A 26,521-nucleotide genomic window follows, 5' to 3' on the forward strand; every position below is an offset into this window, starting at 1 on the left:
AGCGAGTAATGGTTATAAGGTTGAACAGGATCTTCTGGAAAGTCTATGGAATTCCTTTGGGTTTTGATTTTACCAAGGTCCTCTGTGAAGAGATGAGTACTTTTTGTGACTTTATTAAGATTTGTAAAGGTTGGGAAGATCTCTATATAGGCTAGCTGTTAAGGCATGGATGCAAAAGGGAAACAAAGTTACAGGGAAAAAAAAAAAAAGCAAGCCTAGATGCTCCCTTGTCCTTCATGGTTTTCTTTAACACTCCTCCTACTTTACATCCCCTCTTTCACAGAAAGAAAGACCTCGTTTTCTTCCTCTAAGCCACAGGTGTCATCTGAGTTTTAAAGCGCACACCTAAGAGTCACATAGTCTTTCTGTGCATGTGATACGGAGCTACCTGGGAGACCACTTTATTCCAGCCAAGTTAATTTTAACTGTCTTTTGCTTTCTATGCTGAAATTGAAATACTGGAGGAGAATATTACAGGAATTTTCCAACTGTGATGGGATTTAGACATCTATTTCATTTTAAAGCAGCTATCAACTCAATGAGGCTATGTAAAAAATACTGTGTTAAATCAATATTTACTGTCCAGACAGGTCTGGCTCATTTATATAGTCCAGCCGTGATATATACACTGACAACAAGCTGAAGTCCATACGTGCGAAATAAGCATTCAGTGATGAATATCAGTCTGTTGTATTGATATATTATTGACATACTGATGAGTCTTCCTCTATAGATTAGCTTTTAGCTTACATTAGTAAAACATTTAAGGCCATGAAATTCAGTTGTAAGACAGAGGCTATCAGTATGATTTCCACATGCTTTGGAAATTTCACTCAGGTGTGAAATTAGATGAATAATGTTGATTTTTCAGGAGCGTTATGCGAGTAATGTGCATCTTTGTTATTGTTACACATATTAGAAGTTGTTAGTGGTTTGTGAAAGAACAGCTCAATGTTATAGGAAGGTTACAGAGTCTGGAAATTTTAACCTCTTCGTTATATTTGCTTTTCTTCCTTTTACAATCCAGTCACTTCTCTAAAAAGTTATTCATTTCAAACTAGGAAAAGACAGGGACATAACATGTCAGGTAAAAAGCCTCAGCTGGACATGCTGTGTTTTACTTCGGTTACTGTCTGAAAATATCTTCCTCCAGTAATCTGAATACCGTTTCACTTCTGTCATTTTAATTTCATCTGTTCTAATGTTTGAAAAGTCAGTCATTTGTTTCATGGATAATTCTTTTCTAAACACCCCAGCTATGTAGGCTAGTTCTTGCTGCTGAACCCCTGAAGCAGGCTGCCCAGTGATGCCCCGTAGCAGGGACCACAGAGTCAGCCTCCAGGTTTGCAGTAGCGGTTCCTCCCGGCACACTGAACATGGGGTCTTCCTGCCCCATGGGGACATCCCCCAGTGACACTGCTCATAAGGCATGTCCGCATTTCTGTGCCTGTCTGTCACGCGTGCGCAGGTTGTTGGTTTTCCGCTTTGTTACAACGTAGGTAGAACAGCTGCTGGTCAGGTGTTTGGACCTCTGTAAAATTACGAAATTCAGGTAAATTCAGTTATAGGAAGGAGGTTCCCTTTTCTCCTGTTAACCATTACTATTTAAGAAGGTGACTTGATTCTGTTTTTGTCTGAGAATATGTGGTACACAATCCTGACTTTTGAGTACCCATTATTCTATGAAGTATTGATACTACTTTGCTGAATTCTAAGGAAAAACTACCTACAGCTCCATTAACTACTAAAAATACACTTAAACCCTGTCACAGGTCTATATAAAAAAGTTTCATTTCAGATTGTGCTGGTGGTTCTCTCTATAGTAACTGATAGCAGCCACCAATAACAGTAAGGAAGGAGGTTTAAGAAACTGTGAATGTAAACAAACAAGGCAAGTTCTGTATTTCTTTATTTTGTTGAGTTTTTCTATTTGTTTCTTTGGTGGAGATATTTTTAAATGTCTCATTTGCAACAAAAAGATGAAGTGTAAGACTAATTTTTATATAAATATCTTTTAATAAATAGTTCCTTTAAAATAAGAGAATGCATTTAAAATATGTTTGAAAAAAGTAAAATCAACAGGATTATAATCTCTGTCTTGTTATAGGGGTAAGGTTAAAAATGAACAGACACATAGCCCAGCTCTTCCACAAGCTCATCTTCAAAACCATAGAGTGGCTGAAGAAATCTGAAAAAGCTGGGTATTCTGTGCATTTCCAGAATTAGTGTCTGCTAGCTTCCTTTTTGGTGGCTGAGTTTGTCCGTACAGGGTGGTTATACAGAGTTGTTGACATGAAAATGTGAGTGATGTGGGTGCCTGTCAGGTTATTTCAGTCAACAAAATTGAATAATATGAAAAATTTTTTTACTTCAGTGCCAGGTATCTGTAGGTTCAGTTTACAAGAAAAGGACAGGAGGGAGTTCTCATTAAATACAGTAATAAATGCAAATGAGTTAGAGGTGTGTGACTAAACAACGGCTCCCTCCGTGCTTGTGCATGAGGGCAAATACGTTTCTTGGGAATATAAAGGGAGAAATACGAAGCAGTAACAGAGAGGATGCTGCTGCTGGGCCTGGAGCAGACGACATGGCGTAGGGCCTGAGCCCTGTGCCAGGGCCCCGAGGGGACCACCGGCCCTGACTGTCCCTGCCCATCCCCAGCGCCTCCCCACCCTGTCCGCAGCCCAGGACCCCATCTCAGCCTCCCCGGGCCATCATCCCCTGCCCCAGTAACGCCACGGCAGGGTTGGTCTCCAGCTCCGCGCAGCCCTGCCCTGCCCAGCCATGGGCCCGGCCCAGCCGTGGGCCTGCGCCCCAGCCCAGCCTTGGCCTGTGCCCAGGGAGGTGCCCGGCACCTGGGGCCGGGGCTGCCCCGGCGCCCCCAGCTGCCCTGCTCCTGGCTGGACCCTGGCTACCCCAGGGATAACGTAAAATCTTTAAATCAAAATGCAGTAATTTTCTAAAATACACACTATAAACAAAAGCCAAACTCTGGGCTCAAGGCATGAACAGCGAGGTGAAATTCTGTCATGTATGCCATGCTGGAGGACAGGCTGGCTGGTTGCAATAGTCCCTTCTAGCCTGAAAATCTGAATTTCTGAAAGTGGTGGGCTAGATTGTTTTCTGTGTTTGTTTATATTTAGCGCTCTCTCCTTGGTACAGCCCACTTAAGTGAATGTACTAAATTTGCTGTGGAAAGCTGGCACTCAGTTTTAGTTGCCTGACAGCGTGTCTCAATTTCTTGCCTCTTATGAAACTGCCTTCACTTAACTAACGCATTCATTAAACTGGAATACCTACGTTCCATTTCTCTCAGCTATAGACTTCTGCTGTGGTCCTGGAGATACCAGTTCAGCCCTTGAGGCCTGATGGCAATTTTGTGGAGCGAGCTGTGACACTTGTTCCTTTTGCTTGTACCTGCTGTGGCAGAGGATGTTCAATCACCATACACTGCATACACATAGCACAGCATAATCCTGTTTCAAAAAAACCCAAATACTTAAAATAATGAAATATTTTTAGAGCATTATGCAGATAATAGTCACACCTTCTATCCTTATTTTCCAAAAATATCGATCTTATACAGAGAGTCAAAAAACTTTGGTGGATAGCAGCTGAAGTCACTGGGCTTTGGAGTGGAGTGGTATGCGGGTACAGCACCAGCGCATATATGAATGAAGCTGAAATCAGCTGTCAAAATTTTACTTCAAAAAGGATCATTCCTGAAGCTGTAGCCAAAGTAGTAAATCTAGGTAACAGTTAGCTGAGCAGTCAGCAACTGAGATGAAGACGGTCCATCATCTGCCAGACAAGCTCCTCGCCTATCCTTAGATCCTTGCATAATTTTGCAGATCTAAGAAATGATACTGTAGTTCAGAACAAGTCAGTTGGCCAGGTATCCCACAGCCCTTGGAGACAAGGGTTTCAGAGGCCCATGTAAATTCAGTTCCCTTAAATTTCAAGTGTTCAACGGATTCACAAGCTCTTTTTTCTGGTCACCTGTTCTAGTCTTTCCAGCTCTTCATTTAAGGCTGGGAACTTTTCAGTTTTGTTTCAGTGATGGCTTTTCCTCTCCCAGCTGTTACATTCCTTTCTTTATCTTTCCAGTCACTTTTTCCTCAGCTCTCCTTGTGGCTTGCTCTTCTGTCTAGGGAGTCTTAAACCACTTGATGACAGATTCTCTTCTTATTGCTTTATTATGTTTTTTATAATTGTACTTGATGAGAAGTAACTTATGTTGTTCACGCCAGCTGCAAGCCGCTTGGCCTACACAGGACTGTATCCAGTGGGCCAAGCAAGCTGGAGATGGGTGTGAATACGGGTGCAAAAGGTGCAGAAATTAGACTATAAAATCAAACTGAAGGTTCTGGTACTTACCATCCTTAGCTAGAATTGGTCAGATTATGCGTTCATCTTTCCAGCTGCATGATTATTGTGGCATTCCTTATGCAAACAGTACTTTTAAACATACAAGTCCTTTTTTTCCAGCTTCTTGGAATACAGGACTTTTTTTCTCACACAGTAGACTGAGCAGTTTGATCAGTACCATGGTACCCAGTATTTTCCCTACCAGAACCTAATTTGCTTCCTTCCAATTTTTCATAAAGCAACAGCCAAAAATAGATTGTATTTCAGGAAACTGCAGAGAGATGTGTTTATGGCTTTTTTTTCCTTCCTTTTGGCAGGAAGGGGAAAGAACGCAAAGTTTTATATTGTAAATATTTCTGGAAAAAAATGGGCTTTATTTCTTCAGCACAACTGAAAGCTAATTTGACCAGTGGTACATGTGTTAAACAATTCTAGAATGGAATTCAGCAATTAAGAAGTCCTTTCTTATTCAGGTTAGCCAATACACATTTGCAATGTGCAGTTACAGAGAAAAGAAATCTGAGCCTCAGGAACTGATGCAACTCGAAGGATACACTGTGGATTATACAGCTCCTCACACAGGTACTTTTCATGATTTTGAAGTACGATACGTTTGTGTCAACCGGCTGATTCTATTTGTTCATTTTGATTTAGCAGCAAGAAACCCCAAGGTTCTTTTTTTAGCATCTGAAGGTTTTGCAATAATTCCACTATGATTTTCTAGTGTGAAAAATCATGCTTTTAGAAAGCAGCTTGTTTTAAGGAGAATGAACAACAAACTTAAACACTAAGGTTGCCTGAAACATTATAAGACTACATATGACACAAGGAAAAAAATATGAATTCTAGTCAGTCTTTCCCTTTTTTTCTCTATTTTTGATGGTGGAGTCATGTGGCAGTGTACTATGAAGTATATTCATATATGACTTAGAAAAGAAGGTGAATGATGACAGTGCTTGCTAAAGATAAATTACTCAGAGTAATCAGAAATAATTTTGAAGATATCAGAAAAATCTACACAAGTTACTGTTAAAATGGCAGACGGAAATCAAAGTTATACATGTAGAGAAAAATTATGCTACTCTACCTACGCAGTGGAGGGTTATGAATTTAAGAGACGTCTAAGATATTGAAGATTGATCGTTGGAAATGTTGGCTCAACGTTTAGAATAATTGAGAAGGCAAACAATGCTCAGAAGGTGTTTGGAAAGCCAAAACAATGTTGTCATAAAAAAGTCCCTGGCACAGCCACATTGACTGGTGTGTGCTCTACTGGTTATGCACTCTTAGAACAAAACACTGGAATGAGAAAAATGTACAAAGGAAGGAGCAACAACACTGATAAGAGATATGGAGCTGCCTCTGTTCAAGAAGAAATAAAGTTAACGGGGACTTCCAGCTAAGAAAATGATGCCTAGAAGGAGGAAATGTTAGAGAAATGTGTGTATGACACGGAGAAGATGAATAAGAAATACACTGGAATTGAATTGGAAATGGAATTAAGGAAGTATTTTCTCCTGTGACTTCTATATCTATATACATGTTACTATGATGTATTACCATTTGATCCTTATAGCTCTAGATTTTATCATATTTGTGGGTCATAAACACCTATAAAATATTTTAACACCCGACACACACAGACACACACACAGAGGAAAACCAATAATGTGATAAACATTGATGGTGATTTAAGAGTAACTTGTATTTATTAAGATTACCTTCCTGTTTCCTGCTCCAGGTCTTCAGGGTGGTCGAATGTTTTTCAATGCTGTTAAAGAAGGCGATACCGTGATATTTGCCAGTGACGATGAGCAGGATAGAATACTCTGGGTTCAAGCCATGTACAGAGCCACAGGTCAATCGTATAAGCCTATTCCTGCAAGTCAAGCTCAGAAGATGAATCCTAAAGCAGGAAATGTCAACACAGGTATATCCCCACTTTGTAAGTTGGCTTTCTTCTTCTTTTGTGGCTTTGGTTTTGGTTTTAGTTGGTAAAATATGTAGCAGCTCCCTCAGTGAAGCTTAATTAAGCAGAACTCATTCAGTAGGGAAATGTGCCTAGCAGTTTGTTGTTAGCCAGAAGCTCTTTAACTCAGATTGTTATTAGCAGCGAGGGAAATCCTGACTTGCAGGTCATTATTTTTATTATAATCCATGAAAATACAGCAATTAGCTTCATATTCATTACAGTTGACCCACATACTACCATGGAGATGGTGTTTGGTTTGCATTGTATTTTTCAGTAGCCAGACAGTGTAGTGTTGAATCGAAAAGCATCAATCTATTTTCAGAATTTTATGGATTTAGGTCAGCTTTATCATACATTGTGTATATTAGTTATCTAAAAATTGCTATGCAGACAGTACATTGTGAGCTGAAAGGCACTAGATGGGCTGCTGGATTTTTGCACCCTGCAGTGTAATATTAAACTACATATACAATTTTTTTTAAAAAAATGAGATTTAAGTTTTCCTCATCTTCCTTTGAGGAAAATATTGTTTCAGAGAAAATCACGGTAGATAGCATATATTACCCATATCTCGACATTTTTATATAATCTCTTTGAAAGTATTCCGTCACGCATATATCTGCACATAGGAAGCATATGTGATTTTTTGTTGTTGTTCTGGAGGCTGAGTGCAATCCAAGGATTTTTGTAATAGCCGTCAAACTTTTACAGCATCATGTGGCTGTATACAATAATCCTTCTTCATTATCATATATCTGTATATGGAGAGTGGTAGAAGGGAGATACATGTTTTAAACTCAGCTTGGTTCAATGTCTGAAGTCTACAGCAGGTTGACCCAAAAAGATTCTCCTGTCAGTCCTGCTGTCACTCAGTCTCACAGCCTTCCATTCATCTTGTGATCTTTTATCATTTTGCCACTAGAAGACAGTAAAATGTGCTCGTTAAACTCAGTAGTAGTTATCTAAAATCCTGACTGGGATGTCAAGAACATTGAAAAAACATAGTTTAATCTCACAAAAGCACTGGCATCTGTTGAATTTTTAATCTGAAACAGTTTGGAAGGGTGACCTAACCGTTCATCACAGCGGGTGTTAAGGTGAAGTATTTTGTAGGATATAAATAACACTGGAAAAGCAAAGGTGGGGCAACAGCCAAGGGGTGTTTCTGTTCACCTCCTCCCACTTGCTTGGATCTGGGCTGGGTACTGGGAGTTCACTGTGTTCCCCTCTTAATGTTTCTACTTCATGTGCATCAGTTAGAAAGTACGAAAGAAGTGACCATAGTCAGTAGTAGCCAAAGAATTGCTCTTCTTCTTGGACACAGGGTTTACATGGAAGTGAAAGGAACTAGAAAACACTGACCACAGGGCAGGGAAAGTTATAGAAAGAAAAAGATGCAAAGAACAATTGCAAGTTTGGATATACTGAAATTATGTTTTCAGAGATAAAATTACTGATAGAGGTGAAGAATTAAAAAACAAGGTTGACACATCTTGATATTGTCTTACACAGTTAGGATGACTGCAGTTCTTTGGTGGAAACCGTAAGAGAAATAAGGTTTATTTCAAAGACAGTTTAAGGGAAGCTCAAAAGCCTCAAAATATAATGTATTTTTCTGTCATGCTTATGTATCTGCTTGCACAAACTGATATGGCTGAACTGTAGACAAATCAAAAATCCATGGTTAAATTATTATTTGCGTTTGGTTTTAATACACTTCAATGTTGGTATTTTATAATTAATTCATAGAATTCTTTGCAAATAGAGTAACTTGTGAAATTTAACTTAATGTGAGGTTTAGTCGTAAAAGAATCAATGTTTAACTGATTTCTGTAACACCTCCAGTTCTGCCTACATGAGGAAAATTTTATTATTCTGTCTTTTGGACTTGAGGTAGAAATGGGCATAATCCAATTAATCAGTTTTTAAGAAACAGCAAGAACTAGGGTTTACAGATATAACCTTAAATAATTTTCTAAGGCTCCTGCTTCATTTACATATACTGTGCTGATTTTCTTGGGGCACAATTTTACTTCTAAGAAGAATCTAGCTGACCTTTTCAGATGTAAATATGTTCAGTTTACAAAGAAGTTCATTTTGTTTCCCTCTAGAAAGATGCTTGCATGAAGTTAGGAGTATTTTATTTTTAATCAAGATATAACACCGAGTACTTGAGAGCTAATGTATATGTAAAGTGAAATTAATTTCCATTTTTTTCCTCTTTACTATGATACATTTTCAGTCTTAGGAAATACAGTTTTGACCAGAGAATTTGTCAACTACTTTTTTATGTCTTATTTTTCAATTAATACATCGTGTAAGCATTTCCAGCCGATACAAGATCACATTGTTTTAGTTTTTAAAGTGTATCATACGATGGGGGCATTGTACATTCCACATACAGAAAGCAGAAAACCAACTAGAGCTTTGCAAAACAAATATCATTTAATAATAGTCAAGCCTTGAAAGTCTGTCCCCATCTTCCTCATCCTCTAGGAAGATAAGAAATGCAACTAACTTATCGTAATAAAATGTACAAAAAGAACTTTCAATAGTTTGAAAAAATTTACATATCTTTATAAACTGCTGGATGTAGAGAGAAATCAACTTAAGGAGACATGTTTCAATGTTTTTACATATTGTGTTTATAAAATATCTTCTGTAATCCTGAAATTCTCTTGATAGTTTTGCTAGTAATAAATACTAACATTTCCATTTTCCATTGCCTTGTAGACAAAATTCTACCTTCCAAAGTTCATGTAACTATTAGCTGAAAATGACAGCTTGTCAAAGAGCAAGCATTTCATTAAACATTTAATATTTTTAATCAAGTGATATGTGTAAATGACAATAAATGATACTTTGTTTTCACAACCTCTACTATTTTCTATATTCTCAAGTTCAAAACTCTTCAAGAGTTTTTGTAAGCTGTGATAGAATTATTCTGTGATCTATACCATGAACCTGTTTTGTAGAAAAGAAAGTAGTAGAAAGGAAGGAGTAAGAGACTCCCTTTGTATAAAAAAGGCCGTATTTTTTGTGGTTGTTGGTGCCATGTTCCACATAAGATAATTCCTTGTACAAAGGAGTGCTTAAAATGACATGAACAAGATCCAACCACCTCAGAGCTGGATCAAAACAGACACATCAGGAACTCCTGAAAAGAAACCAGACGTGATTATAATAAGACACCCAGGGTCTGACTGATCTTTACAGCAATTATCACAAATGCAGAAAATGTAAATTTTGCTCTTGCATGTGCACAGCAGCAGCAATCCAAAAGGCCAACTTACAGATCTCTAACTGATCTGGATGTGCTGTCTTTTCTTGTTGATGCTGTATGGCACTTCAGGATCATTCATGTAATTTATAAGAAACTTGATATTCTATACTACCAGTGAGGCAAATACACATTTAAGTGTGGCACTGGAATCAAGCTACTATTCTCCCTGTCCAACTTCTAAAATGAATGCTAGCCAATTTTTTAATTTCTGAGTAAAGCAACTTGGTACTGCACTTTTGTAGTGTTAGATGACTCCAAAACAAAAGTGAGGGCAGGCTACTGTCAGCAATGATCAAGAAAAAGAGACTGCTCTTCAGTTCCACTATTCTGAATAAGCATGCTCTAATGCAAAGAACGGAGTATTTAAGGATGCATGATTGTAGAAAAGCCAGAAGTTTCCCAAGGACATGAATGTTTCAGGGAAAGCGCCAATTAAAAATAGATTCATCTGAGTCACATAAAGGTGCACGAGGCAATCCCTTTCTTAATGAGCAATGTATTAGGAGATCTATTCATAGTTAGAAGGGCTGCTGAAGTGATGACCACTGTTAATAACTTGGTCATAACAAAAGAGTAACAGCAGCACATGAGGGGATTGTCATGTCTTAATGAAGCAACACAAAGACAAACATCATTCTGGTCCTACACCACCATGAGTTCAGAGATGGTGTCTTTTGGAAAATATCTGCAGATAAGAAAGGAGAGAGATGGATACTGGAAAACCAAGTGAGGTTAGGAATCGTTTGATCTGAGATGTATAGTTTTCCTCATCTCTCTTTTGGAATGATGTCACTTATCAAAACAGTTCACAAAAGGAAAATAATTTGAGATTTTGCAGAGACCAGTTATAACAGTTGCCATAAAAATGCTGTTTAGAGCCCGTGTACAAAACATCAAATCTATTTTTTAAGTAGCAAGGGAGTAGTAAAGGGAGTCAAGACATCAATCCAATGACAGCAAAGTTGAAGACGTTTCCAACTGAAACATCCATCTGGCCAAAGAGGAAGGCATCACAGAGGAAGCTTGCATGGACATTTAAATTATCCGAGTGGGGCAGTAAGTGCTGTGTAATCAAGAAGAAAGTGCAGGCAGCTTGCCAAATGAAGGAATGCTTTGGGATTAGGCATGAAAATATAACACTAACATTTTAAGTCTATTTGGATACACCGATGATAAGCACTATAACATTTCTCTCCCTATCATAGTTTAATGGTATGGGAATGAATCATTAATTTCATATTTCTTTTAAATGTTATTTGTATCACTCTCAGTCTTTGAACTGACTACATCAGAGACTCTGTGGGAAAACCAGAATGTGATTAGTATTAAGTACTGGTGTCATAATACATACACACAAGAAATACCACTGCTTAACCTTTTGGTGGTAGCGCTCAGTTTTGGTGTAATTGGTAATGTTCTTGTAAAGCAGTTCTTTTAAAATAGTTCTGAGGTGCTTGTATCTGTATATTCAATTAATTAAATCATTTAGAAACAGACAGAAATAGAAGATATTTTTTCATTTGACATGGTTTCTCAGCAGGTTTGGCAGCTTTATATCCATCATACAGACAAGAGTATGAGAGGAAATGGCCTCAAGCTGCATCAGGGGTAGGTTTAGATTGGATATTAGGAAAATTTCTTCACGGAAGGAGTGGTCAAGCATTGGAACAGGCTGCCCAGAGAGGTGGTGGTGTTCAAAAAACCTGTAGACGTGGCACTTTGGGACATGGTTTAGTAGGCATGGTGGTGTTGGGTTGATGGTTGGACTGATGATCTTAGAGATCCTTTCCAACCTTAATGATTCCTAGTTTTTACTTTCATTAAAAAATAATGCAGCCACCAAGCCAGGAAACGTGAAATTATTACTCTACCCTTAATTGGTTTAGTGGTGGACTTGGTAACGTTAGGTTAATGGTTGGACTTGATGATCTTAAAGGTCTTTTCCAACCTAAACAATTCTATGATTCTATACACTTTTCCACCTGGAAGAGTGGAGTAACTCCACCCACCCTGCGTGTTCTCCCATCCCCCTTCATTTCCCATTCCTGCTTGCCTCCAACTACCTCCATCTCCCTTTTAGAAAGAAAATGTTAACACTGGCCTCCATCACCTTAGGCAGTCAGTAAGTCACCTTCATGCTCTCTCCCATACTACTCAGAAACATGCAAAAACTGGCTAGTATCCTCTTCAAATCTGTCCTTCTGCAAAATACTGGCAGTCCATCGGTGTGCTATCCCCAGCCTGACGGTCGGGCTGTATGGGCCAGCTGCTTTCTCATATTCTGCCACTTTCTCTTCATCTGTTATTTCATTGTCTGATATTTAAATGATAAGGTTCTGGGGGCATAGATTGTCTCTTTGGCCGGTGTTTCTAAGTGTGTAGCACTTTGGAGTCCTGGTCAATGATCAGGAGTCGAAATGTTCCCGTTGTAAGCTGTCACTATCTGTATGGAGTGGCACTTGAAGGAATGTAATCCATGTCTTGCCACTGTCTTTTGCAAAGAGCATGTGCACCTTCATCTTCATCCAACCTGTTCCAGCCTCTTCTGTATCAGAGTCATAGTTCTTACCCTACTACTCCCAGTCTCTAAATCTTTTTAATCCCTACAATACTAGATTTCTTGTCTCTACCTGCTCCTCGTTCCTGCCTGCCTGCAATTAGTTCCAATTGCTTCCATGATGCTTAAACTCAAGCAGGGATGTCACTGAGAGCCACAAAAGGGAGGTCACCTGTTTACGAGGCCAGTTCCTCTAGTTCACCCTAGCACAGAGTAAATGCTACAGGAAACATGTTTGCTTCTGGGCTGGAATGGGGCAGAGATGACGCCTAGTGATTTGGTCGAGTGTGGGCCATAAACATGGAATTCTTGGTAGTCTTGATTCACGCAACTCTACTGAGTCAGTGAGAATGTGATGATTTTTATAACCTTTGCAGCTAGGCTAAAATTGGAAGTTTCTTGCAAAGATGGCAAAAGGCATATTCAGGATGCTATTCTGCCAAAATGAATATCCTTGTCTAAAAGAACACCCAAAGAATTTGCTAAAACTCCTGCAATAGCTTTTGTAAGTTTTTACCATGGTTTTAAAATACATATATTTATCCTACCTTGATCCAAAAAAAATTGATAGTTTTTTGGCTAATGGTTTCCAAAAAATGAAACAAATACACAACCTGAAACAGACAGTGTAACATAGAAATAGCAGCCAAAACAATGCACTTGAGTTAGAGGCAACTTGAAAGCAGGACAACAAATTCCATTAAGAAGGGAAGAAAATTAATTGTGAAAAGGCAGGAGAAGTATTACTGCTTCAGAGTTCTCAGCAAATATCTTCCCAATATTTCCCAAGATTGAGAAAGTGTAGAGAATAAAATGGAATTGTATTTTTTCCTAACTGTTTATCACAATATAGCACTCCTTATGTCTTTCGCATTTACATGTAGATTGAACAGGACCTCTAAAGCTGTTTTGTGTAGGAATTTGAAATATACAATCACTGTAACAATTTTTAAAAGTAGGGTGTTAAATAACTTTTAAATCACAGTTAGATAACATTTATGAATTCCTTATAATCTTTGATCAAGTTCTTATATTTTTTTTAAATCCATTTTGTTTCAAGAAGATTTACCAGTTATCTTCTATGTATATCATAACAGTAAAATAAAATGTAATGTATTATGCTAGATCTGTTCTTCTATTATTTCCTGCTTGCCTACAGCTGGCAAAGATAAGTTTTTAACTGTTTTTCTGTTGTTAGACTATAGTTGGTAGCAGATCTTCTGTTACTATGTGGCAATGTTATTTGTACTGTTTGATTCACTTAAAAAGATAGTGAGTAGTCATGGATCTTTCTGTAGAATTAGATCTAGAAAGTATGTGTATTTTTAAATAATATTTTTTGCTTATTTTGCCCAAATTATGTAATAGTAGATTCTGCTTTCACAAGCCACTTTGTATTGAATAGGTCACCTTACACATTGTGATCATCTAGATGACTCTATCAGAATGTTGAATCTGTTTCCTTTGCAACATCCAGTCCCCTGATTTCAAAATACATAATTACTTGTCAGCGCTTACAGATTTTCTTTTAACAAAGGAGAATCTTTTGTATTTGTGTAGTTAACCAGACAAAAAAATCAAGCCATTTAAATTAAGAAAGATTCAGCTGTGTATAATTTGTACCTGAGACCAATGGCATAAAGAAATATTAATCCTTCTTCTTTTCTGTAGTCTGTCTTACTTTAAATAGTGACTCAATAAATCAGATATCCATATAAGAAGGAAAACTTACAAGAAATGTAGAAGCCAGTCACTTACACATTAAACAGATTGGGTGTGGGAAACTTTTATCTGTGTGTGGATCCTTTTGGAAACTATAGATAACTTCACATTGTAGTTTAGTACTTTCAGTTATGTAGTTGTGCTGATATCAGTTGTTTATCTTTGAATATGTGTGTTTAAAAACATTTAAGAGAGAGCATTTCATGTACCTATGTCAAAAATATGAGCTAAATTTGTCATTAATGATAGGCGAGCCTAATGCTCATGGAAGTATTGTTAATCTATATAATCACATATGCTACTGATCCTTAAACCATTAAAAATACATGCTGCTGTTTCTCTGGGATGATGGTCTCATACCTTACACCATCGATGTATTGTCATACTGTTTATTTGCTACATCCACCTTGGTGAAATCTGTCACATGGATGTGACTCTTGCTTTGACAATGCAAAGCCAAGTGATATGAATTAGTTTCTGCATCTTTCCAGGATGTGATGCTGCAGATCCTTCAGCTTGAATTAAATAATTCTCCCATCCACAAATACAGCTGAAAGTTGGAGTTGACATGGATCAATATGATCTGGGGCTAAATTTCTAAATGTGACTGATTATGTTAGCATCATGCCTACAGATCAATATTGAGTTTTATTATGAACCTGACTCTATAATTGGGTTTAATCAATAAACTTTTGTCTCCTTTTCTTTAGAAATTTTAGGTTTGTACTATGCAGGTTTTCAAAATTGCATTTAGGATACGCTTAGATCTATACTTTTCTAGTAACGAATATAAAAAGACCTAGGTTTGAATTTAAAGGAACAAAGAGCTAAGACCCTATTGAAAGGGGAAGTCAATTTTTAAGTTGATAGGACTGTTCACCCCAGTACAGGCTATAGAATCCAAGACAGCTAATGTGCTAATACATAACTAGTCCTTTTGGGCACTGTAAGGCTTTTTCTGTCCATACTTGATAGATAATTCACATTGAGGACTTTGACAAAACATAGCATTAATGAAAGCAATCACTAGAGCTTCTCTTTTGATAAACCCGCGGGGTTTAAAGGCGTTGAAAGATGCAGTCTGTGCGGAACAATAAATTTGGGCCTTTGATTGAAGTGCCATTTGGGATGGTATGTTTTCCCGATGTATTTACACAAAAATGCTGCTCCCTTTTTCACTACTCTTTGCTGGAAGGTTGAAGGAGCTCTTTGCCATTACTACATTAAGGTTTGTCTCATTAAAAGCTGAGTACAAAAAGAAGGCTGGAAATGACCTAGCTCAAGCCAGTGTGTTCATTTCTGCTCCAGTTTGCCATTTGAGAAGTAGGCTTCAAGCCATGATGAATATTTCTATGAGCGGTACTTTGATCTGCAGTAAAGATGCTCTTTCTTATCTGAAGAAATAAATGCATAAACCTTTTCTTTTTGCAGTGGAGGGAAGGGTATTTATTCAGTTATTTTGCTAAAATTAGAAAGGGCACCACACGAAACAAGGAAATTATAGAACACATTTTTTTCATACTCATAACATCTTGTAAATTGTAACATTTGAAGAGCTCCACTAGAAAACCATGCTTTAAGAATTATTTTAATGTACTATGTTGTATTTTCGGGTAGCCTCTAGAAATTGTTTTGTTTAATCTGTCAGTGGGCAGAAACTGTATTTTTTTTTTCACTGTTACACTCCATAGAGTGGTATGATAGAAAAATAATTCAGTAATATTATTTTCAGATTAAAAAACAGTATTCTATAATGTCACTTGCAAGCATCTACTTATGTAACTTGTTTCTTTAAAATATTTTGAAGAAAGTTTATGTATTGAGACTTATATACCATGTGTACACTTGTGTTTGTAAATCTGCACACACACTCACGTGTATTGTTCTGCACATTTCTCCTTTGTATGAACAGATACAGATCGTGGTCAGAAACATGGCATGGATGAGTTTATTTCTGCTAATCCCTGCAAATTTGACCATGCTTCCCTCTTTAGACTGCTTCAGAGGCAGACCTTGGATCACAGATTGAATGACTCCTATTCTTGTTTGGTGAGTGCTGGCTGGAAGATAGATATAAAGAAGTGAGAAATAGTTGTTACAAAGTAGTCCTTTCTTCCTAGTTCATTCAATAGCTGCGGTTGTAGTTGGAATAAAGGGTCCGATCGATTGGTTTCAAATTTGAAAATTATACACTTACAAGCTGCTGCTGTGCCACTCAATAGAAAGCAAAGAGACCCAAACTGTCTCTGATTTTATCAGCTGAAATTTGTCATGTCCTCTACGGAGGTTTGAATAAAAACAGAAGGTTTTGATAATGGTAAGAGCTCCTGTGGTAGGATTTACTGACACCTGTACAGGCATTTTAAGGTACAAATGCAGTCGCCTCATGTCAGACATTTTCACCTATCTTGTAATTCTTCATTCCACTGTGGTGTGAAGAAGGAAAAATGCCGAAAGAAGGGAAGCAGAACCACAGGCAAAAAAGATATGTGGGCATATGTGTATTACCTGAATTGCAAAAAACAAATGGGAGTATAATTATTAAACAAAAAAATATGAAGTGTGAGCTCTGTATCAAAAAGAACATTTTTCACATTCAAAGACAGCTATAATGGCATAACATACTTCCATATACGTAACTGCAGTTTCCCTTTCCTATATAACACTTTCTATTCTATGCTTTGTGGGGCTAGGAGTTGAGGATGGAGCTGCTTCTGGTTTTGTTTTCAGTAGGGAAAACCAGCAACAATCTTGTGGAAGTCCATCAGATTATACACACTTGTTAAGCAGGTTTGTGTGGGTCAGACATCGTAACTTCCTGAGGCTTTATTTTTCACCTGATAATCGTGTCTGAAATAGCGATCTCTCACTGAAGACCTAAAATGCCTCATAGCATGTAATTTTTTTTCACTTTACTATCCCAACAGCAACAAAAAAGGATAACTTTTTTTACTTCTTTTTTCCATTGATCCAACTAGTCATGAAATACAAAGATAATGATGGGGTTTTTAGGTTTGTTTGCAAGTGTAAAAAAGGGAAGAAATTTCATTATTTTATGACAGTTGCTTCCTTTTTAAAATACTACCAGACAAGTATGTATAGAAAAAGTTAAAGGACTCATTTTCTGTCTGTGGGTTGCACACTGAATCAAAGAAGAGGCCCGAAGGTACATCTGTACAAAGTAATTGGCACTCAAAGAGAAAATGGTTAGCTTTCTAACAGTGCATTGGGGTCAAAATCTTTTTTTATAATAATGATATAGTAAGACACTTAATATAACCTTGAAATCAGGAACTTTTAGAAGAGGTTAGGTGAAATACGCAGTGCTACAGCAACCATAAAGCAGATGCATTTCTTATTGTTCTTTTTAAAATTCTGCTTTTAATAAGTAGAATGGGTGATCTTTTTTTGTTAAATTGCATATTTAACTATATTTTTTTAATGAAAAAAATTGGGAATGTCAAGGTAGCAATAGAATACATGAACATATAAGTGTGATTTTTTCTTTTCCTGAACAGATCATTTCCTGTCATTTTTAGAAATAATACATCCCTTTATTTCAATAAATATACAGAGTAACCACACATACACCTTTTAAAAATAAACCAAAAAATGTATAAGAATTGATGTTAACCACAGTTCTGTATTAAATTACTATATGACCTAAATTATATTCATATTGCAATTATACAATAAAAAAGTATGCAGTTATCTAATACTCTGGAGTATATGGTTGTTATGTGTTTGTGAGACTTATGTATGGTATGCGGTTGAACAAGGGCAAGGAAGGCGCATATTTATATGAAAATGACCACACTAAAACAGATCTCTTACAGAGTCTGAAGTTAAAGTAATGAGTTTTTTAAAAATTTGAATTCCCGTCACAGTTTTCTCCTGTGATAACGTACAGAAATTTTAGTAATTATTTCCTTTTGTACTGCGAGGCATTGACATGCAGCATTTTGTCATGTTTCCATAAAAATGTAGAGAGATCAGTGACAATGACAACATATTGGCAGAATATCAATCACAATAACTGTATTATATCTCGGGATAGGATACATATTATTGCAGAAATTCAGTTAAAATCCCTTTTCTTTATTCTTTCAGTGAAATACCATATTTTCTAGCAAACACTGTGTAAACGACATGAGCCACTGCAACATGACTGGGTATTAGTTTAAAACACTGAGTACTGTTCTGGGTGCTGAAATAAAGCTAAGTGTTCTCTAGAAACAGCTGAAGCTCTTTAAAGGCAGTGGAAACATTGACTTCAAAGAAATGAATCAGGAGCAAATAAATTTATGAAATAACTTTGAGGTGTTCTTGTTTGCAAAATGTGTTAAATTCAAGAGTTGAGGGTGAATATAAAATTTAAATTCCTGTCTCATCCAAGTCTTTTGGTAAAGTTGAAACACAGATGATTTAAACCTGATGTGAATAAATTTTTAAGTATTGTGTAATAGTATTTTGGCTGATATTTTTAATAGACATTAAACATCTGAGCTTGCAGAACTGTTCCCAAGCAATAGGGAAATATTGGTCTTCAGCTGCTAAACTGATGTTTTAAAATCATGCCTTGCAAAATCATCTTACTTATCCAAGTCATTTGTATATTTGAGTTCAGGTGTTCCTGAATCTCTCTTAACCATTTGACAGGGGTGATGAGAGGGAAATATCACAATTAAGAACAAAGAAAAATGCTTGCTTAGAACAGCTATGCAGGAGCTGTGGTTTTCCAAGGTTTATGTTTTTCTCCCTGCTGCTTTTTGGAAGCTCACTGTGCTATCTTTTTTCATATTGGGAGGCAAAGCAATCAAGGCTCTTCTGGTTTACTTTTCTACATCAACAGTCAGGTTTTTTTTTTACACTCTGGATTCACTCAAGAACTGTTTATGTGCTGGGAAGGAGTCTCTACTTTGTTCATGTCTGTGTCAGGGTTACGCCATTCTGGTCTCATCAAGAGTGTGCCCGAGTAAGCCCTCAGTATGCCCCCGAATATTTAATTATTATTTAAGTTCAAATCATACTCATCTTATTCAGGTGGCTTTTAACAAACTGCCTAGCTTTGTACCTATTTACTAATATAAGTTGTTAAAAAGTTGTTAAAAGTGCACACATGTTACATAAGAAATGGGGTAAATGGTCAAATTGTGGTTCTCTCACATTAAAGTTCCAGCCCCAGGGAACTGACCATCCAGAAACTGTGCTTTAACTGTCCATGTTAATGTACCTCACCATTACCCAAATGTTCTCTCATAGTTTACAATTAATTACTTTAAAAAATTCATTATTTTGAAGTGTTAGTTTATTTTATATTAGGTTTCTATATAATTGAATCTGTACCACACTTTGGACATATTAGCATGTTTTTGTAAACCACATATTTCATAGTAGCAGTAACTCAGAACTGCAAATAGTTTCCTGAAATTTACTCCTTTCAGCAAGAAGGCTATTGTTGGACCTAGTTTCTAGTGCGATCAGCATTGGTCAGATATAAATCATTCCAGTATAAAAAGTTTATGTAATGCAAATAAAAATATATGCTTCTGTTGTTTGGTTGATTTAAACGCTGTGGGTGAGAAAGGAAATCTTAAAATGTTGTGGGTTTTTTTGCCTTTCTCTTTTAGGGTTGGTTTAGCCCAGGTCAAGTCTTCGTATTAGATGAATACTGTGCTCGCTATGGAGTGAGAGGCTGTCACCGCCATCTTTGCTATCTCAATGAACTGATTGAACATTCAGAAAATGGTTCTGTCATTGATCCAACCTTGCTCCACTACAGTTTTGCATTTTGTGCTTCTCATGTTCATGGTAACAGGTAATTTAATGGTATATTTTTAAATTCATAGCCTTAGGGTGAAGCAATAGTGTTTATAGGTTCTTGCATTTACCAGGTAGGGAAGTTGCACACAACAGAAATCAGTTCATGAAAGTTTCTTCAGGGGTGTTGGAGGTTCTATACAGATTACTATAAAAAAAGAAATAATAATTTCCTTTCAGTTTGTACTGTCTTAATGCAATGTGTTTTCTTGGGCATTTTATAGACAAGCTGACTCAAGGCTACAGGATATCATCCTGTTAAAAAGCTAGTCTTCTGCATTTTGCATTTGTGTTGTGTTAGTGAATGGTGCTTCCACTGAACATTTTGAACAACTTTGCAGTTTAAGTGAAGCTTTGACTCTTTTTCTACAGTCTGTATCTTGGCAACTAATCATACTATACTAGGTTCTTCTGTCTGTGCTACCACAAGGAGAAATAACATATTTTGGGCATGTGGTGTGACCCCCAGCCAGGAAGAGCTAAGGCACTTCTGGAATTCTTTCCACTAAAGGGGTAGGCTGCTTCAGGAGCTGTTGGTCACAGTGATGCTCTTGGGATGACATTTTCCTTCCATTTGGAAGTGAAAGACTTGGAAAATATTAAGTTGTGGCTAAGCACATTCTTTAAAAGAAGGTTTTGCTTCATCTGTACCCTGTTCCAAATTATGAGGGAGCTAGCTCTGCTGTTGAACAGCAAGTATTGGAGATAGAATCATTGGATAGCTCAGGTTGGAAGGGACCTCAGGAGGTCTCTAGACCAACCTCCTGCCCGATGCAGGGTCAGTTGTGAGGTCAGACCAGGTTGCTCAGGGCTTTATCCAGTCAGGTCTTTACCCAGTTCGAACCTGTCATTTCAGTGTATCCATTGTCTCTTGCCAACCTCCCAGTAGCAGCTGGGGGGCTGACATTCAGTCCCCCTAGACCCCACCTATTCTCCAGGCTGAAGAAGCCCAGCTCCCTCAGCCTCTCCTCAGAGCAAGTGCTCTGGCCTCTGACTGTCATGGTCACGGTCCACTGAACTTTCTCCAGTTTATCCATGTCTTCCTTGTGCTGGAGTGGAGAGTGGGGCAGGCAATCTATCAAATTATAGGACAACATGCATTTATACCCTACTGTGAATGCTAGATTTGTAGACTGCTGTAGGAAATATGTTTTAAAAGTTCAAAAATAACAAGGGAAAACCCAATAGATCTCTGCCACTCAACTGATCCAATCCTTCCGCTATGGGAAAACCTACTCACAGTCCCAAAAAGTGATTACTGTGATGCGGTGAGTAAATCCCAAAACTGAATCCTGGTAGGGATCAAGAGAGGGAGAGGTTTTCTTCCAAACACGTATGCTTATTTTGCCTTGCAACCAGTCAGTCACAGAGGCTGTTTTACTTGTCCTCAAGCCAGTGAAGAAGGGACAATTCTTAAAAAGGATATTGTTTCCTTCATTGGCTCAGACAAAGCCTCACCTGTGGGAACAGGAGGTGGGCATTTGTGACCTGAGTGATTTGGTAGTGGGAGATTAACATTATGTAATCCTTGATAATAATATCCAAAATGTTTTCGAATGTGCCTGAAATACTCTCAGGAATCTTAACATTCATACTTGCAAGTTAGGAGATTTTCTAGCTTTTACTTGGTAACCTATTCTCCTTAAAAGCATGCTTCTTTTGTCAGTTCCTGAAGAACCTGACACATTCGTATTTCCTATTGAGTCTAAGTCTTTGTTGTCTCTAGCCTTTTTATTACTGGTTTCAACCTAACAAGACAAATATACAGTGATAATTGCTCAAACTTATTTCAAGAATTCAAAAGAAAGGTAGATACATTTCTTTTTATTTCATAATTTAAGTGAAGGACAACAGTGCGTGCAGTGCATGAAAATATCTCAGGGAGCACATCATTTACACAGTGGTAAGCACTCTGTTTGTATTCTGTCTATTCCTTCTGTACAGATATTCTCTGAATAGCATTATGAGTGTTTTAGGAATAAAAGAAGTGTTGAACAGAGAGGGTCTGACTAGAACTGAGATATTGTAATAAGGAAGAAAAAAGAAACGTGAAGAAAGAAGAAAAGTAAGTCAAGGACAGAAGCAGACACACTCACTGAGGATGACAGACACACATATACACACATAATACATCCACTCATTCATCTGCCACAGCACTAAGAAATAGTAAAAGGGAAAAAAGAATTTCACAGACAATGCATGACAGGCCAAAGTTCTAGGCTGATCCCTGGCATTATACATGTTAGTTTTATAAGTCAGGCTGAGAATTAGAAAGACCAGAGAACAAAGACAAAGAGCTTTATACTCTGAGCATGATGTATTCAATTTATATTTCACCTTTGCTTCACAGAGGGATCTTAGACCTTCCACTAGCCTGAGAAAGATCATCAAAAATGATCTTGAAGTCAGGTGATGGAGGAGCATGTAGAAATGCAACCATATCTGTAGTTGAAATTCTCAATTTCTTTTAGGCATGAATTTTTGAGTAGCAGGCAATCTAGTGACATCAGTCAAATGATCAGATAAAGGTGCCTCTTGCCTCGCCTTCATTTCTGGTAGTCTGGTGAAGAGCAACTCAAGCACAAATCCGAGCAAATCTACAAAATATGCCAGGACAATACCAGGACATATGCTGAGCACACCAATGGCTATGTCTGATTTACTAAATAAAACTGGTGAGGAAGCAGTCTCATACAACAGACCGCAACCGTTCATTAGTCATAGGAACTCTCTGAGATCCCAGGCATGATTGTGGGATCATGTGTACTGAATACTGCTCCCAGTAAACACTATGAACAAGGCTGAATCAGCTTTGGCTCTTTCCACTCTTCATATGTCTCCAAAACTCTTCCAGCAGATTTTGAACCTTTGGGTATCTCCTATGCTCTTTTGCTGCACCATAGGACTTGAAATACAAACTCTGTTTTATGCCTCAGGCTGTAATGCTCTTGCAGGCTGTAACACAATAGCCATGGTTTTATTTCAAAACACCTGGAATCAACACATAAAAGTGAATTGTTGTCCTAGAGCTTCAGGGCCATTGTGGAGCACAGAGGAGACCTGAACTGAGCTCTGGTGTAGGCTGTATGCAGCAGACCTTGCCACCTGGTCTCAGGACCAGAGAACAGTCCCCAACTGTTTTCTTGCCTGAGACAAAAGATACAGGTAACAAGTTCTGACAGAGTTATCAAGCATACCAGTACTTCGTGTGTCTCTTATGCCAATGTTGCTGGTTTGGGAACAGAAATGTTTATGCAGGGTTGAGTGCAATGTGCTGAGTCCTAGACAGAGGAATTCTAGCCTCATTTGTGCCTTTCCTTTCCTGCTGGGAAGGGCATTACAGCTGGGCTAACAAACTGCTTACGTAGAAAAGGTATTTCTGCTTTTGCAGATGACATTCTGAAGCCATACTCTTCCTAAATAGCCAAAAAGCAAAATACTTTAGTAAAAGAGTAGCCTTGCTGAGTGTTTAAATGAAAACACATCCTTACGTCTGAACTAACTGATTCCTTTTCCCCTAGTAAATAAAATCAGCTTCCGTTGGTTCTGCTTCTGGTGCTATGCAACTTTAGAATAGCATCTCCTTTGGCTCCTCTTCACAGTGTTTTTCTTCTGAAATCTGCCACTATATGGTCCCCATCAAAGTCATTAGTTTACAAGTGAACTTTTCACACTGCAGTTACGCATACACTTGTGTATCTCTTGTGAAAGTGAAATGGGCAGAACAAGGAACTATAGGATATTCCTGAATGCTGACATTTCAGTCTAAACAGTCCAGGTAGGAGCTATTGTTTTCTTCCCCATCACATTCACTTTTGTCTACTTTTCATGCTGTGACTTCTATTCAGTCCCTCTTGTCTGAAATGGATGCTGGTGGGTATCACATGAAGTGCAAAGTGACTTCTTTCCACCTGCTGAGTTACAGACTGAATCGAAAAACTCAAAATTCAAGCATATTCCCCAGTTATACCTTTTTCTATTCAGAAGGAAAGCTGATTTATTGGAAGTTCATATATGAGAAGTGAAGGTGAAAGTAATGCTACAAACATCAGTTTATAACTGAAGATAAATTGTTTCTTTCTGCCTTCATTTTGAAATCTTCAGTGCATGTGTGTTTGCATATAAGAACAGTCATATTGAGTCAGGGTTCTTCTAAGTCAGCATTGGCCTGCTTGGAGTAAGAGAAGGGCAAGCATATGCAATATTTCCTCTTAGTGCTCTTTCAGTTTCCAACTCTTTGCAGCTCAGAATATGCCTGTTCAGTAACCTGGAGTGAGTCTCTGTTTCAGGTGCTTGTCCATTGCACCCCTGAACCTGTGTAAGCCCTTTGCACCCTCAACATCTTTGGCAGCAAGTTCCACAACTCAGCCTCCTCTTGCCTGAAGAACCCTTGCTTTGAACTTGACTCCTACACATCTGGTTTCATTCTCTGTAGCTATTGGAATGACAGAGGAGAGATGAAAAAAAATCCTTTTCTTTTGTCTCTTTGCTATTTAAGATTCAAGAAGTATGAGTGAACCATGCATTGATTACACTGGATGGATGTCTTCTGCTAACTCCTTATCCTTTTCTAGTAATTCCCGATGTTGATTTGCTTCTTTGACTGCTACTGAACAAGGATGGTTTCATGGAATTATCCATCATAACACCAAAATCTCTGTCCTGAATAGCAACTGATTTTTCCTTATATTTATCTACCTTGATCATTATTTGCTGTTTTATTGCTACTTGATTTCATAAGGTCCTTCTGGAATTCCACACTATGCCACATAACTATCGTTACAGTTACATTTGCTGTCATCTCAGTTCTTAGCTGTTTGCCAGGTTATTTATGAATACTGTAAAATAACACAGGTCTCAGCATAGATCCCTGCAGAACTCTGCTGGTAACTTACCTCCACTGCGGGTATTCACCATTTATTCCTACTCTCTTGGTTTTTCACTGTAAATATAAGGACTTTCACTCTTACTCAGTGGCTGCTTAATTGCCTTAAAAGGTTTTGGTTAGGAACTCTGACAAAAGATTTTTGTAAATCCAGGTACATTGTATCAGTCAAGTCACACTCATCCACCTGTTTTTGATCCCTTTAGAGAACCTCAAGATCAGAAGCTAAGATTTCTCTGCCTTATGGCTTCAAAGCCACATAGACTTCTTCACAATAGATAATACTTACCCAATTTTCTTTAATGTTATCCTTAAATATCCTTATATTGTCGTTCCTTCTAATTTTCTGGGTTGTATGTAAAGCTTACTGGCCTGTAGTTCACCCTACCTCCCCTGCAAACTTCTTCTGATTTTAAATTAATCTCACATTCCTTAGGAGGAGCGCAGTTCTCGGTGCGCACTTTCACACAACCACGGGTAATTCATTTCTGGGCCTGGCAACTTACTAATGTTCATTTTCTGATTTGTTCCATAAGCATTTTCTCAGTTGCTTTAATTTTTGACAGATTCTGCACTGAAAGTAAAGATTTTTTTTTGCTGTGAACAAAGAAGGGTTCCAGCATAGGAACCTTCTTAATTTCCTTCATAATAAACACCAATGCAAAGAATTTGTTTCGTATGTCTGCAACAGCCTTGCCCTCTCTGAGAGCTCCTTTTAGATCCTTGCCATCATTTGGCACTGTAGACTCTGATAGGCTTCTTGCTCCTGTTATGCTTGGAGGAAATATCTTAAAGTGGAGTAAATGAACACATAAGAGAAATTAAATTATGGAAACTTCAGAGTGTGCTGTGCATTCATATATTTCTTTTCATTTTTCAGTGTTTTGTGATAAGAACCATTTACTCCAATTTTACACTTTGTGTCAAGTGATAAAAGAATGTCTAGAGAAATCATTCCTTTCAAATCTGGGACAAGGAACTTCATAAAAATAAGGAAAATAATATCATTACATTGCTCTGTCTCTTCTAATCATTTTTTGTGGAGCTTCTGAATAGGCATTTCCTTCTCATCTGACTAAATTAACCCTAGAGTTAAAGTAAGGGTGTCTGTATCTTGCTGGTTTCTCCTTCATTTTATGTCTTTCATAAACAATATCTAATAAGATTTAATCTAAAATTCCAGAACTTAAGTCAGTAGTTTCTCGATTTATCTGGACATGGTCACCATCTGACATGAAATGTTTTATCTAGTTGATCTCTTCCCCAAAGTGTTATGTTTTTATATTTTTGTGTATAAAAATATTTGAATAGCATGTAGACAACTTCTTAGATGGTGTTCCCAAGAAACCACTGCTAGCAGGGTTTTGTGGAACCTTTCAGTTTTAAGCAGTTGAAAATGCTTCCTCTTTCTGCAGCGCTTCTTATTCACTCTCAACCCCACATGTTCTGTCTATGTTGTAATGATAGCAGGTGAAAGATCTTCTTTCACTGGTTTTTATTGGCAATTGAGCGTTCTGCTTTAATCTTAGATCTGCTCCAAGGCTGTCCAGCAGCTGGAGGAAGGAGCCTGAGATCCCTTACAGTGTAGGAACTTTAGGGGAGTGTGTTACATCAGAGGTTATGTTCCATCAGTCTATCAGCATCTTACATAAATTCTCTCTCGTGTTTGATACAGCATCTAGAGACTTAACAGGAGTCTTTTGGGTTTGTAATTTGTCCTATTTTTCTATCAGTCCTCTATAATGGAAATGGTGAGAGTGGATTTCTCATACTTGACAGCATGTTTTTATTCAGAAGTTGTTCATTATCAGTCACCATTTCCCCAGAATAATGGAATGAGGAAATACACCTTTTAGGATTGATATGCTATGAGAGTTTGTGCTTCTAGATGAGATGCAGTGTTCTCTCAAAACT

At 37.7% G+C, this 26,521-nt stretch overlaps 1 protein-coding gene across 13 annotated transcripts in view; it reads left to right on the forward strand.

Annotated features, from left to right (window-relative positions):
* CADPS2 (calcium dependent secretion activator 2) overlaps positions 1-26,521 on the forward strand; it is a 335,485-nt gene that overhangs the window by 212,824 nt on the left and 96,140 nt on the right. For 9 of the 13 annotated variants that reach the window (XM_075727941.1, XM_075727942.1, XM_075727947.1 and 6 more), the window contains exons 10-14: positions 4,842-4,950; positions 6,110-6,298; positions 10,066-10,086; positions 15,815-15,951; positions 19,533-19,720. In XM_075727941.1, coding sequence (XP_075584056.1) covers positions 4,842-4,950; positions 6,110-6,298; positions 10,066-10,086; positions 15,815-15,951; positions 19,533-19,720 — 644 coding nt within the window. Of the gene's footprint in view, positions 1-4,841; positions 4,951-6,109; positions 6,314-10,065; positions 10,087-15,814; positions 15,952-19,532; positions 19,721-26,521 lie in introns of all 13 variants that reach the window. The other 4 variants (XM_075727943.1, XM_075727950.1, XM_075727951.1 and 1 more) reach the window with 1 other exon arrangement.

Source organism: Pelecanus crispus, chromosome 1 (genome assembly GCF_030463565.1).
Source record: "Pelecanus crispus isolate bPelCri1 chromosome 1, bPelCri1.pri, whole genome shotgun sequence".
Lineage (NCBI taxonomy): Eukaryota > Metazoa > Chordata > Aves > Pelecaniformes > Pelecanidae > Pelecanus > Pelecanus crispus.